This window comes from Oryx dammah, unplaced genomic scaffold, assembly GCF_014754425.2.
Source record: "Oryx dammah isolate SB20612 unplaced genomic scaffold, SCBI_Odam_1.1 HiC_scaffold_3, whole genome shotgun sequence".
Classification (NCBI taxonomy): Eukaryota; Metazoa; Chordata; class Mammalia; order Artiodactyla; family Bovidae; genus Oryx; species Oryx dammah.
In genome coordinates, this window is record NW_024070187.1 from 19089243 (window position 1) to 19104073 (window position 14831).

Genomic DNA, 14831 nt, shown 5'->3' on the forward strand with positions numbered 1-14831 from the left:
TGCTGCTGCTGAGTCACTTCAGTCGTGTCCGACTCTGTGCCACTGCACAGACGGCAGCCCACCAGGCTCCCCCGTCCCTGGGATTCTCCAGGCAAGAACACTGGAGTGGGTTGCCGTTTCCTTCTCCAATGCATGAAAGTGAAAAGTGAAAGTGAAGTTGCTCAGTTGTGTCCAACCCTCAGCACACCTAGTGCCCAAATCTTAGTTTCTAAATACCATTCTCTACTAAAAGGAACCAGAGTTCCTTGGAGAAACAGTTGATTCTAGGGCTTGGGCAGGGAAATGACAACATGAGCCTGTAGTATTTTGTCATACCAAAAATTAAGGACATCGTAATAGAACAACTGGGGCATTTCCAAAGGGTCAGGAGCTAGCCTGAAGGCAGCCACAACAACTTGAGCACTGAAACTTAATTTAAAAAATTTATGAGTAAAAAGGAAGAAAGAAAAAAAGGAAAGACGGAAGAAAGAAAGGAGAAAGAAGGCTTTCTTACAGTACAGTGACAACTAATAAATATAGAAATGTGATGGAGTTGAAAAATCACTATTTTGCAACTATCACAGGCAAGAAATATCAAATGAATATAAACTAGTAAGTGAAAGATTAAAAAGAAACAAGTTATTATGTAGTTTTATATCTCCCTGCAAACTACTTAAGTCAGTATAGCAAAATAGTAATATGACAGAGACCCCTGGCAGACCCCAGCTTAACCAAATGATTAAAGTTAACATAACTGGGCCCAAACAGACATAATATGCCTTCTGATAATGAAGCACTGAGAAGGACGCAACATCATTTCTGTAGCATTTCCACCAAAAATGCGTAAAGTGAATCTAATTATGAGGAAACATTAACAAATCCAAATTGAGAGACAGTCTACCAAAAACTTGGCCAGAACCCTTCAAAAAAGTTCATGTTATGAAATACAAAAAACATCTGAGAAACTATTCAACATTAAAGGAAACTAAAGAGACATGACAATTAAATGTACTAGAATCTTCTGAACTCTACATTAGATAAAAGTATGTACTAAAGTAAATATCCTGTTTTGATTATTGTACTACAGCTATATAAGAAAATGTTCTTGTTCTTAAGGGAAAGTATAAAGGGAAGTCATGATGTCTGCAACTTACTCCCAAACAGTCCGTTTAAAAACATACACTAATAGTAGTGATAACAATAAAAATAATAATGTAAATTAAATATCCAGTTCTCTTTTTTTAAAACTAAATAATCCCAACTATTTTAGCCTTATAAATCTCTCTGAGACAAAAAAGTTGCCTGGAAGTTTTAAAAAAAGAAAAGGACGTGTATGGTTACCAGAATTTGGGGAACCTCTATAGGTCCAGGACTTTAGTTGTTTTTACTTTCATCAGAACCAGAAATTAAATGGTAAAGACAGGCCCCCAGGCATATCTTTTGGATGTAACTCCATCCTAGGTGTCACAGCTCCTTTGTCATCTGGATTGACACAAGTTTTGTCCTGACTCAGAAGTCCCCAAACTCCCCAGTCAAAAACTTCCTCCTCTCCAGGAACGTCCGGGGTTAAGCAAAAAACTCACTCTCACGTGGATGGAAAGTGGTGTTGGAGGCACAACACTCCTCCACAGTCCCTGAAGCTGTTCATTTCTCAGTAAATATTTACTGAACACCAAGGGGGAAAAAACGAAGAAGGGAATAGCAACCCACTCCATTATTCTTGCCTGGAGAATTCCCTGGACAGAGGAGCCTGGCAGGCTACAGTCCATGGAGTCGCAAAGAGTTGGACATGACTGAGTGACTGACACACACAAGGGGGATAAAAAAGGATCTATGGTCTCAATTCAGTTCAATTTTTTAAAAAAACGTATTGAGGACCTATTCACAGAAGTCCTATATTTAAAGAGTTCACAGTTCATTGGAGAGGGAAAATATGCATGTAAACATAGTATAAGAGAAGTATTCTGTAAGTATCAAAAATGAAGTAAAAGAAATACTAAAGGAATACTGAAAGGAAGTGATTAATTCTGACTACTATATAAGCATTTTTTTTTACCAGTTATTACTTATAGTTTGGCACTGTACTTTTTATATATTAGTTCACTGAATATACAGTCTCATAAGGTAAGTAGTATTATTATCACTATGTACAGATGAGGCCACTGAGGTACAGAGAACTGTCTATTGAGAATACAGAGAATTCAGACATTCTCAGAAAGGAATCTGGCCATAGGTTATCTAGCTAGCTATTAGCCCAGGTTTCAAACCCAGGCAGTCTGATTCCATAACCGATGAAGAAGCTTTATTAATTCTTAAAAGATGAATATAATTTCAAGAAATGAGAAATAGAGGAATATTTAAGGCTGTGAGAAAAATAAAGGTAAAGGCATGGAGAGATAAAATACAGATCTTAGAAGGAAAACAGCAAGAAATTTAGGGGCTGGCACATAAGATAGAGGGGGAGAAACGGATGAGCAGAGTGAATGAGATTAGATAGGTTTATGAACTATGTTAGACTCTATCATGAGAATTAACACAGTCTCTGATGGTAAAGAAGCTGATTCTCATGCACCATAATCCTGATGTAAATAGAGTCGATTTCTGAAACATTCAAATGAACCAAGTACCAATAATACCTTAGTAGAATTTAATTTCTCCTAAAAGATAGTATCAGAGCACAAATCAGGAGAACACATTCATAGTGACATCTGCACCACGATGTACAATAATTTCATTTCACAAAGATCCTATTAACTGTGCAATATTGAAATTATCAGAACTGAAAACAGAACATTGAAAAATACCACCACTCTACCTTAGTTAAACCAGACTACAAACCTTTTACAGTAAATGAAATGTGAGTATACCATGAGATTCACTGTTATAGCTCCATCTTTGCCATAATATTTATTAAAACAAAGTGATCCAATTAAAGGAATATAAGGAGTAATATATTCCATGAGCTCCATTAGATATGCACTTCTAACCAGTAAAACAACCAGACATGAATGCTTAATGTCAAATTTCTGAGTTGTTAGCAGATATAATTGAGTGTTCATATTAATAAGTGAAAATACCATTTTGCCTTCATAGTAAATTAATTATAGTTAAAGAAAAACATGTGGCACTTAAAATGCTGTTTTCATTTTTATATAAGTATTAATAAAAATTTGACTTTTACTTAGTAAACTATAGGTTTAACCCATTCAAAATCTATAACTGAAGAGTACAGAAAATTTAATTGCATGTACAATAAAAACATCTAAGCTTTGTAAAATGCCAAAAAAAAATCTAAATTAGAACATTAACAAATTCACTAGTGACTATTTTTCATATAGTTAATAAAAACAAAAAATAAATTTCATTTTTATAAAATATCTTTGCAGCAGCATTCTGAACTATCCAACATAATCTTCTTCCATTTTGGAAGAATTCTAAAATGCTTCCTTGATTAACAGAACAGAAGTGATTAGTGAGGTACAGGAATGTCAGGATGTATCATAGAAGAGAAGAAAATGAAAACGGAAGGCAAATAATTTTAAAGAGTGTTTTAAAAATCAAAATTTATATTTAGATTAGTATAAAACTACAGAACACATGAACAATTAAAGAAACAGAATGCTGAGCTATGAAAATGTTCCTCCTCTAAAAATACCTAAAATGGCATTTAAACTTCAACCATTATCCATTACCTGTTTAACTGGACTTCTGAGAGTAAGGAAAATCCATAGGGCCTGAAAAAGGAAAGGGACTAAAAAGCAGTGTAATAATCTCAAGCTGACACCACAGCTGCCTGGAGGGTATCTACTGATAATAGGGCTCTACGCTTTAACAGCAAGAAAAAGAGAGGCTAGTCCTTGGTCCCTAGCATGGTGGAGAGCTGAAACTAGGCTCACGACATGAAAGGAGAAACCTTGAAAAGCTATATTCATTATGAAAAGATTTTTTTTTTTTTTTTAAAAAAAGCTCTATTCAACAACAAAGAAAGGTGAAAAAGTTAATTTTCTGTGTAAGCCTCAGTTCTAGATAGAAAAGGCTGAAGGAATCGCAACCTGAAAAACTACGTTCCACGCATTAAGTGCAATAGTTTAAGATGTCTGGCATACACAAACATAAATGCTAACTATGGGAATTCATTTCTAACCAGGTCTCACAAGATTTAGGGAACCCCAAAAATGAATTCAGAATCTAAAATTACAAAATTAACAGGGATATGAGACACCAGGAGTGAAGTCAACAGAAACAATGAACAGAAGAATTAGACCTCAATGAATATCAGCTATTAGACATAATATATGCAGCATATATGTTTAAACAATTATAAAAAGAGAAAATTGAAACATGACCAAGGAAAATATGTCATCAATAAAAAATATATTTAACTAAAAAATCTATCAAAATATTTTTTCAAATAATATATATATTTTTAATTTTATTTATTTATTTGGCTGCTCTGGGTCTTAGTTGCAGCATGTGGGATCTAGCTCCCTGACCAGGGATCGAACCTGGGCCCCCTGCACTGGGAGCTCAGAGGCTTAGCCACTGGACCACCAGGGAAGTCCCTCAAATAATATTTTAAATAATTGGGGGAAATTATTATGAAGTGGTTATTAAATGATGAAGGAATTTTTGTTGATTTTTATTAAGCATGATAATGACATGATGATTATTTAAGATGTCAATATTGTTTAGATGCGTATTATGGGTGACATATTATCTGGGATAGGTTTCAAAATACTTCAGCAAAGAAGAAAAAAGAACAGATATAGCAAATGTGGGAAATACTAAATTAAAGCAATGTGTATATGTAAAATTTTTGTAATAAAAATAAAATGAAAACTCAATGGATAGTATGATCAGACTGTTAGAGATAGCCAAAGAGAAAACTAGAGAACTGGAAGATGGATCAGAGGAGGGTATCCAGAGTATGAATAAAATTTAAAGAGACAAAACAAAAAAACAGTTTACCTTCCTTTGGGCTCACTGCTGCAGGAAGTGTATCCCAATCAAGGGTCCAAGTAGGGCAAGGGTGGGGAGAAAACATCACTTCAATGCCTTTTTCCTGGAAAAGGAGATAGGCCCTTTCCAAATTAATGAATTAATAAAATCCTGTTATGTTCTAGAACACCAAATTCTATTTTCTACACTGGCAAGGTGAAATACAGATTTTAATAAACATCAAGCATTCCTCAAAATATTGTTACATAAGAGATATATGTTGAAATATACTCTCTCAAATATCTCTAGCTATTCCATGATTGCAGAATATCACAAGGTATTTCAAAGAAGTAGGAACTTGTAATAAACATCAGAAAAATATTTCATATACAGCCACCCAGAGAGAAAAGTAAAATATCTGTGAAGAGATATAATTGAGTTCCATAGGCCATATTAATACATAGTTGAGTCTGATGCACTGCCTGGTGTAACACTGAATAAATGCTTGGTGAATGAATGAATAGGTGGTTTATTCTCCTTCTCTAATTCTGTTATCACAGTGTATTCTATTTGTTTGTTTGCTTGTTTCTTGATCTTAAATACAACCCTAAGAGATTCTCTTTTGTAGATTCACACTATGGGATCTGAGACTATCATGAAAATTTGTATTTGACATTGTTCTCTGCTTCCTGTTAAAACTCTTTAAACACTCACCCTGACTTCTGCAAATAGAAGTCAGAAACAAGGGAAAGCAGAAGAAATAATGATCAAGATGTTTTTGAAAAGTATTCTTCCCTGCAAAACAAGAAATAAATGCTGAGTTTCTTAACAGTATGGTTACTTTCCTATTAAATTTCCTACTAAAATTATTACCTGAAGTGACATAGAAGTAATAAGCCACCTAGAAATATTAGGTGTCAAAGAGAAAAGTCACCTGAGAATAAAACTTTTATCAAAAACAATCCACATAATCAAAACTAACTCTGCATACATCCATCAAGGTCTGTCATGTATTATTCAAAAGTTGCTACAGCCTAGCAGCTATATTTAAAGGATCAAAAAGTCCCCACTTTAACATGCACCCCAAATATCATCCATACTAGTCCCTTACGAGGACCTACAAAGTCTCTAGAAAAGGATCCCTTCTGTTTAACCTTCTCCAGGGGATCTTCCCAACCCTGGGCTTGAACCTGGGTCTCCTGCATTGTAGACAGACGCTTTACCGTCTGAGCCACCAGGGAAGTCTAATCCACTTCAGTACTATTGCCTGGAAAATACCATGGACAGAGGAAGCTGGTGGGCTACAGTCTATGGGGTCACAAAGAGTTGGACACGACTGAGCGACTTCACTTTGTTTAACCAACTAGTTCCCAACATTAAAAAAAATGATCGCCCCTCTTCCATATATAAAAAAATTCTCAGGTTCCTTCCTCATGTTGAATGTTGTACATTTATTTATTTGATCTACAGACAGTGGCATGGCTTACTCATGGATTTCCAGACCCCTTTGCAATTACATTCTGTGTCCACAGCCCACAAGATAGATATCCATGGTTCTGGAATTGTCTTTTTTTTCAATCTCCAGGAATATCTTATTCAAAAGAAAAATCCCTGAAAATCAATCATTAACCCCTTTGTATCAGTTAGTTTAGGAGATTACTTTCCACCATGAAGACTAGCTAAATTCCAGTCCAAAAGGATAGTAAAAAAATTCTTTTGTTGGGGCATAGATATATCTATGGCCAAAGGTATAGAGGCCAGAGTACTTACCTGCCTCCAGAAAGATAAACACATTCTTTGACATCATCACCTCTTTCCTAAAACTCCCTTAGTCCAGTCTAGCCATACTGAACTTCTTGCTATTCCTCATTTTACCACACTCATTCTTAACTTAGGGTCTTTTATAAAATACAACTATTTTGAAATATAATTTATATGCCATAAAATCTGTCCCTTTAAAGAGTACAATACAATGGTTTTTAAAATATTCATGGTTGTGTAACCATCACCACTATCTAATTTGAGAACATTTTCATCATCTCAAAAAAAGACATCCAATACCCAATAGGCTGGGCAACTACTGATCCACTTTCTGTCTCTGTAAATTTGTTCAGGGTCTTCTACTAGCTGGACCATATGCCTAGGACATATCCTCCAAATCTTCATTCTGGTCATCTGATCAATGTCTTCACCTCATCAGTTAAGCCTTCTTGACCACCTTATCTAAAATATGATCATGACCTCCATCATCTCCACTCCCCTCATCCCACATTATTTTTATAACACTTAACATTAGCTAATGTGTTACATATTTACTTGTGGTTTTTATTTACCTCCCCCACCAGAATGTAACCTCTATGCTAGACGGCAGCCCACCAGGCTCCCTTGTCCCTGCTTTTGAATATGCTATCTAGATTGGTCATAACTTTTCTTCCAAGGAGTAAGCGTCTTTTAATTTCATGGCTGCAGTCACCATCTGCAGTGATTTTGGAGCCCAAAAAAAGAAAGTCTGACACTGTTTCCACTGTTTCCCCATCTATTTCCCATGAAGTGATGGGACCGGATGCCAAGAAAATTTTTTGTATTTTACACATCTGCTGCTGCTGCTGCTAAGTTGCTTTAGTTGTGTCTGACTCTGCAACCCCATAGACGGCAGCCCATCAGGCACCCCCGTCCCTGGGATTCTCCAGGCAAGAACACTGGAGTGGGTTGCCATTTCCTTTTCCAATGCATGAAAGTGAAAAGTGAAAGTGAAGTCGCTCAGTCATGTCCGACTCTTAGCGACCCCATGGACTGCAGCCTACCAGGCTCCCCTGTCCATGGGATTTTCCAGGCAAGAGTACTGGCGTGGGGTGCCATCGCCTTCTCCGATTTTACACATCCACTCTGGGTCAATTTCATGTGTTCTCATGCAATTGGCAAAAAAAAAAAAAAAAAAAAGCAAACACACACACACAAACTCTGACTATTCAGAAATGAAAAACTACAGTATAAATAAAATTAATACATTCACAGAATATGTTAATTTGATATAATATTGTCTTTCAAATATACGACAATGAGAAACTTAGCAAAAACAGTGCCCTATTAAAAGGGAAAATGTTACTCGGGTGAACTTTAAAAAAGCTGGGAAAGTGATAAAAAGAAAAAAATGTATCCAATACACATAATCAAGGTAGAATTAAAAGAAAATTGAAATTTTAATTTATTTTTAGATTTGAAAACTTTGTTCTTTTAAAATTGCTGATGTGATGTCCCAGTCAGCTTTTATACAATCATAAAAATTTAAAATTAGAAATGACTCATATACAAAGGTTAACCTCACTCTAATTTATAAAAGGAGAAATTGAGACCTTTTGGTTAAACGCCTTACTGAAGGTATAACAATGTTAGCTTGACTACAAAGCTGGGTCTAGAACCCAAGTCACCTGGTCTCTAATACAGCCTTCCCAGGGACTATTGCCAAGTCAGTGACTAAGTCTCAGGCACAGAGACTAAGAGTGCAGGCCACCTTTGAGAAACATGGAACTCTGTGACAAGAGGACTGAAGCTCGAGGATTCCCCACTACCTTGACCAAGCCTTCACAGAATTGCAGTGAAGTCTGACTTTCCTGATGCTACCTTCCTTCCTTTCCTGTTTTCATGCACAGTGGTCAAACCTGCACTGCCTTCTGAAGGCTCTTGCACCTTCCTCTGGTGCCCTCCCCACTTCCCCTCACAGACGTTCCCTTCAGTGTTCCTGCAGCACATCTAACCCTTTCTTGGAATTTGCTTCTTGGAGGACCTAAACTAATTCATCCCCTGTAATTTAAAATTTCAGGATTCCTTTATATTTTTAATATTATTACAAAGGGCTTATTTTTATGATTGTTTAACCTTTCTCTAAATATATTTATCTCTTTTATATAAATATTTTAAAATGGAACAAATGCAAATGTCTTTCCTAATATCATTTTGTTGCTGGAAAAGCATAGGCAGAAAAATCTGAATTACCAATCTTTTTTCAAGACTCTGTAGAAGTATGAATTCAAATAAAAGCAGCACGGATAATTGGTTTGCTAAAATTTTAGAAATTAGTATTTTAATACAAAGATTACTATCCTGGCAATTATTTTTACAAACAAAAACCATCAGAGGAGGTAAACGAAAGATGGCTGAACAATATAACCATCCAATCAAGACACATCAAACTACTATATCTTACACAATCAACTCCTGTTTCACTGTTTCATCACTAGGCTAACAAAACTTAGCTGAAGAGATGAGGAGCTGGTGTCACTACTAACATCTCCTTGTGCCTTTCAAAATCAAAGAACTTTGTTAACACTAGAACTCAGATACTTCCTAACCCAAGTAAGAAAAATATACTAATTTTTTTGTCAATACAACTCAGATGACTAGCTCAAATTACTTCATGAATTCCCTATTCAAATAAATCTTCAAGTAGTCTAAGTTAAAAGCAAGCCATTTTTGTAAATATTTTAAAATATTTATTTATTTATGTGGCTGCACCAGGTCTTAATTGTAGCATGTGGTATCTAGTTCCCTGACCATGAACCTGGGCCCTATTCATTAGTAATGCAGTCTTAGCCCCTGGACCACCAGAGAAGTTCTGTTGCTAATTGTTCTGAATGATAGTGAAAAGAAAGCCTATTGGTGAAAATGTATACACTTAGTACCATTAGAAACAAATTACGCTGCAAACAGAGAAAAATAAATGATATGCATTCTTATTCTATATAAGGTCATAAAATCAAGGAATAAATTAAAAACAGAATTCAAAAATCTTAAATTTAGACAAAACCTTGGCAAATAAATTGAGATAATCATTTTCATTTCTTTAATTCAAATCATCACCTCAAAATTAAAAAAAATAAGACTAGTTCCTTGCAACAGAAAAACATCAGGTTAAAACAGTAAACTTGACCAGATGAGATATGACTTTGTATCAAATGTAAAACAAAATGTTTTGAGAAAAATACTCTTAAAAATATATATTCTGACTTGTCTCCAAAGACACATAATAGTAAACATCTTCAATTTACTGTATTTCACTTAAATGCAAAGACTAGCAGAAAGTGTGATTGGTTAAGAGTGATGTAAATAAAATTTATAACAAAAATGTCAATAGATAAGTTGGGGTGGTATACAAAGCAACTTTTATCACATGGAATCTTTCAAACAAAATTTTAATAAAAACAACTGAATTACCATTAATTTAGTCATAGTGGGTCTTGGTCCTCCAATAAACGAAGGATCATTTTGCTCCTCTGCACATGGGGCCTCATCTAAGTTTGGGGGCTGTTGACTTGAGGTGGTCTGTAATTCTGGTAAACTGAGAAACTGGATCCCACACTGAGAAGCTGCTGCTTGCACTCTTGGCACTTCCTGAATCCTCTGGTACCAGGCAGCCAGCAGGGGAAATTCTACCAGCTTTCCAGAAAGTTTCCTGCAGATAATCACCTAGGCAGAAAAAGAACAAAACATATTATTATACACAATTTTTGTTTGTTATAAGAGCTGACTGAAGTAACCTTACATGCCATAAAATTCACACATTCTAAGTGTACACAGCTCACAGAATGAGTTTGAGTAAATTTACACAGTTGTGCATCTACCACCATAACCTACTACCGGAACTCTCGGTCACACAGGGAAGCTCCCTTGTGACTGCTGGTAGTGAGTCTCTGCTCCCCGGTCAGTTGCAGGCAATCACTGATCTGCTACTCATGTGTATAATTCTGCCTTTTCTAGAATTTCAAAAAAATGGAATCACAAAATGTGGTTCTTTTCATTTAGCAGTATGATTCTGAGATTCATCCATGTAGTTGCACATGCAGTTTGCTGCTTTTCATGATGATGCAGCATTTAAAGAAAGACTTATTTATTCAAGTTAAAAACATTTGAAACCATTACCCCTGATGTAAATTAACATGTATTTTTGCCTTGGTCAGATGCTTTCTCCCTAGCACCATCACCAAACTTCAATTTTTTAAAAAATTAGAATGTTCTTTGTAAGACAGTGAATGCTGTTTCCATAGAAACAGCTATAATGTTACCAACAGATTATGACTTATAATTATGAACAGAAAAAGTGAAAAGGTCAAATCGTAGAAAATCTCTACAGATATATCTAGCTATCAGTTCAGTTCAGTCGCCCAGTCGTGTCGGACTCTTTGCGACCCCATGAACTGCAGCACGCCAGGCCTCCCTGTCCATCACCATCTCCCAGAGTTCATCAAACTCATGTCCATTGAATCGATGATGCCATCCAGCCATCTCATCCTCTGTCATCCCCTTCTCCTCCTGCCCTCAATCCCTCCCAGTATCAGAATCTTTTCCAATGAGTCAACTCTTAGCATGAGGTGGCCAAAGTATTGGAGTTTCACTTTTAGCATCATTCCTTTCAAAGAACACCCAGGAATGATCTCCTTTAGAATGGACTGGTTGGACTCCTTGCAGTCCAAGGGACTCTCAAGAGTCTTCTTAACACCACAGTTCAAAAGCACCAATTCTTCAGCGCTCAGCTTTCTTCACATTCCAATTCTCACACCCATACATGACTACCGGAAAAACCATAGCCTTGACTAGATGGACCTTTGTTGGCAAAGTAATGTCTCTGCTTTTGAATATGCTATCTAGGTTGGTCATAACTTTTCTTCCAAAGAGTAAGTGTCTTTTAATTTCATGGCTGCAGTCACCATCAGCACTGATTTTGGAGCCCCCAAAAAGAAAATGACCCTGTTTCCACTGTTTCCCCATCTATTTCCCATGAAGTGATGGGACCAGATGCCATGATCTTCGTTTTCTGAATGTTGAGCTTTAAGCCAACTTTTTCATTCTCCTGTTTCATTTTAGTTCTTCTTCACTTTCTGCCAAAATGGTGGTGTCATCTGCATATCTGAGGTGATTGATATTTCTTCTGGCAGTCTTGATTCCAGCTTGTGCTTCTTCTAGCTCAGCGTTTCTCATGACACACTCTGCATAGAAGTTAAATAAGCAGGGTGACAATATATAGCCTTGACGTACTCCTTTTCCTATTTGGAACCAATCTGTTTTTCCATGTCCAGCTCTAACTGTTGCTTCCTGACCTGCAAACAGGTTTCTCAAGAGGCAGGTCAGGTGGTCTGGTATTCCCATCTCTTTCAGAATTGTCCAGTTTATTGTGATCCACACAGTCAAAGGCTTTGGCATAGTCAGTAAAGCAGAAATAGATGTTTTTCTGGAACTCTCTTGCTTTTTCCATGATCCAGCAGATGTGGCAATTTGATCTCTGGTTCCTCTGCCTTTTCTAAAACCAGCTTGAACATCTGGAAGTTCATGGTTCATGTATTGCTGAAGCCTGGCTTAGAGAATTTTGAGCATCACTTTACTAGTGTGTGAGATGAGTGCAATTGTGTGGTAGTCTGAGCATTCTTTGGCATTGCCTTTCTTTGGGATTGGAATGAAAACTTGCCTTTTCCAGTCCTTTGGCCACTGCTGAGTTTTCCAAATTTGCTGGCATATTGAGTGCAGCACTTTCACAGCATCATCTTTCAGGATTTGAAATAGCTCAACTGGAATTCCATCACCTCCACTAGCTTTGTTCATAGTGATGCTTTCTAAGGCCCACTTGACTTCACATTCCAGGATGTCTGGCTCTAGGTGAGTGATCACCCCATTGTGATTATCTTGGCCGTGAAGCTTTTTTTTTTTTTGTACATTTCTTCTGTGTATTCTTGCCACCTCTTCTTCAAACTTCTGCTTATGACCCATTAAGAGATTTTAAAATCAATATAGCTGTTTTTTTGTATGGCAAAACCAATACAGTATTGTAAAGTAAAATAAAGTAAAAATAAAAATTAAAAAAAATTAAATATATATATAGCTAGTTTTTTTAAAAAAATGAAATCAAATAGAAATTATCAGGGTAAATAGCATGTAGTAAGGCAGATTATTTTGTATATATGTATAATATAAAGATGTATACTTGTATACTCAATCATCTTGCAAAATGCATTATTTACTATGAAAAGTAAAAAAGTTTGAAAAATACTGTCTAAATGGTACTCTGGGAGTAAAAACGTTTCTAACTCTCAACAAAATACTTAGTTGCCTGAAAACAGATTATGAGCTAAGGGAATTGAGCTTTAAGCTATGATAAATTAATCAAATAAGAAATGTTCTCATTTCCTCACTTTCCTTTACTTCCCTTGGTAGTGATTTATTCTTATTTGTTGGATGCATATGACATCTTTCCCTATTTTTGAAATAAATTATAATTAAGCAACAATAATTCATGTTTAAAAAAACCGAGGACTTTTACTCTACATGACAGGTCATTCCAGTTAATCAACATGCCAGGCTGCTCTGCTATTATCCAGACAGCTCAGGAGGTACTGCACCACATTTGTTAATTACACTTGAGAAAATGTATTTAATGAAGAAGCTAATGAAAAATGTGTGAAACAAGAATTAAATTGTCCCTAAGAAATGATTTTTAAAAAATGTTACCTGGCTGATAAGATCAAAATCATTATAAATTTTAATCAAGTTACTTAAGGACAAGAAAAGTAGAGAATTAATTTTTAAAGTAATGGTTAAAAAAAAACTGCTATGAAGAACACAAAATGAAATCCTAGTGGCTTTATGAAAGAGTTAGTTGCTCAGTCGTATCCAACTCTCTGCAACCCCATAGACTGTAGCCCACCAAGCTCCTCTGTCCATGGAATTCTCCAGGCAAGAATACTGGACTGGGTATCCATTCCCTTCTCCAGGGAATCTTCCCAACCCAAGGATTGAACCTGGGTCTCCTATATTGCAGGCAGACTCTTTACCATCTAAGCCACCAGGAGTGGCTTTGCAGTTCATTACAATTAGGGGCAGAAAAAAACTTGTGTGAATAAGAAGAGAAGATATTGTACCTATCCAAAAGATCTCTGTATTACTTTCCATAACTTAGTAGAGTATGTTGTAATTCTTTCATGTCATTTCCTTAGTCACATCTACTCTTTCAAAAGCATAACTAACAAATGTTTAGGTGAGCAGCGTAAGCAGTGTAAAGAATAGTAAACTAAGTGGAAATAAAACCCCAGTTTAGTGTTTTTCTAACAGTCTAGAACTGGTGAGTTAAAACTGAAAATTCTTAAGGATATAAATTAACCAGAGCATTCATGATTTTTGCAATATGTCAGCCAATAACAATATTCCCATTTTATTCTCAATTTTGTGCCAATGAGAACAATGAAAGAGGTATTTAACATAGGCATTTTTGCTGAAAAATCAATTTATACAATGTTTTTACTTTTGTAACAAATGTCATACTTCTAAAAGCTATATTCAAAGCATTAGAAGTTAAAATGTAGTATGTTATATCATACATATGCAGGTTACAAAAATATTTTATAAATTGGCAATTTGTTTATCCTCCAGGAGTAGAACAATCTTTTAAACAGTTCGATCAAAGTGTACCTGTTTAGTAGTAGTAACTTAAAAATAACTATAAAATTTTCTGGTATCTGAAGATTATCTGGTATCAGCAAGATTTTACCTTAGTATGGCTATTCATTGTCAATTCTCCCATCTGCTTGCTCTTCTGTATACTAGAAGATTCTAGCAATTAAATCTAAGGGAAGGGGGAATCATAAGTAGTATGCATTTTAATTTATTCTTTTTAAATCCATTCCTGAAACTTTCCAGATGAGAGGATTTTATCAAGCACCTTCCAGGAAGCAGTGTTGGGTTATCAGGGGTTACCTTTGCCAGCTAATATCCTATGAAGAGGAAAAGGAGCTTGGAGCTGAGGTTTAGATGTAACACTGCAGCCTCTCCTAGCTATTGTTTTGCATATCTGGCTTTATTCTGTTTAGCAAAATTGGGTATTTTCCCTTTCCCTTGCTTGCTTGCTCAGTTGTGTCCAACTCTTTGCTGTCCCA

The 14831-nt window shown here is 35.8% G+C and overlaps 1 protein-coding gene across 1 annotated transcript in view; it reads right to left on the minus strand.

The window, feature by feature from the left end:
- GSTCD (glutathione S-transferase C-terminal domain containing) overlaps positions 1 to 14831 on the minus strand; it is a 142679-nt gene that overhangs the window by 109768 nt on the left and 18080 nt on the right. Inside the window, exons 4-5 of the mRNA XM_040237527.1 lie at positions 10129 to 10380; positions 4948 to 5041 (exon numbers count right to left, since the gene is read on the minus strand). Coding sequence (XP_040093461.1) covers positions 4948 to 5041; positions 10129 to 10380 — 346 coding nt within the window. The remainder of the gene's footprint in view (positions 1 to 4947; positions 5042 to 10128; positions 10381 to 14831) is intronic.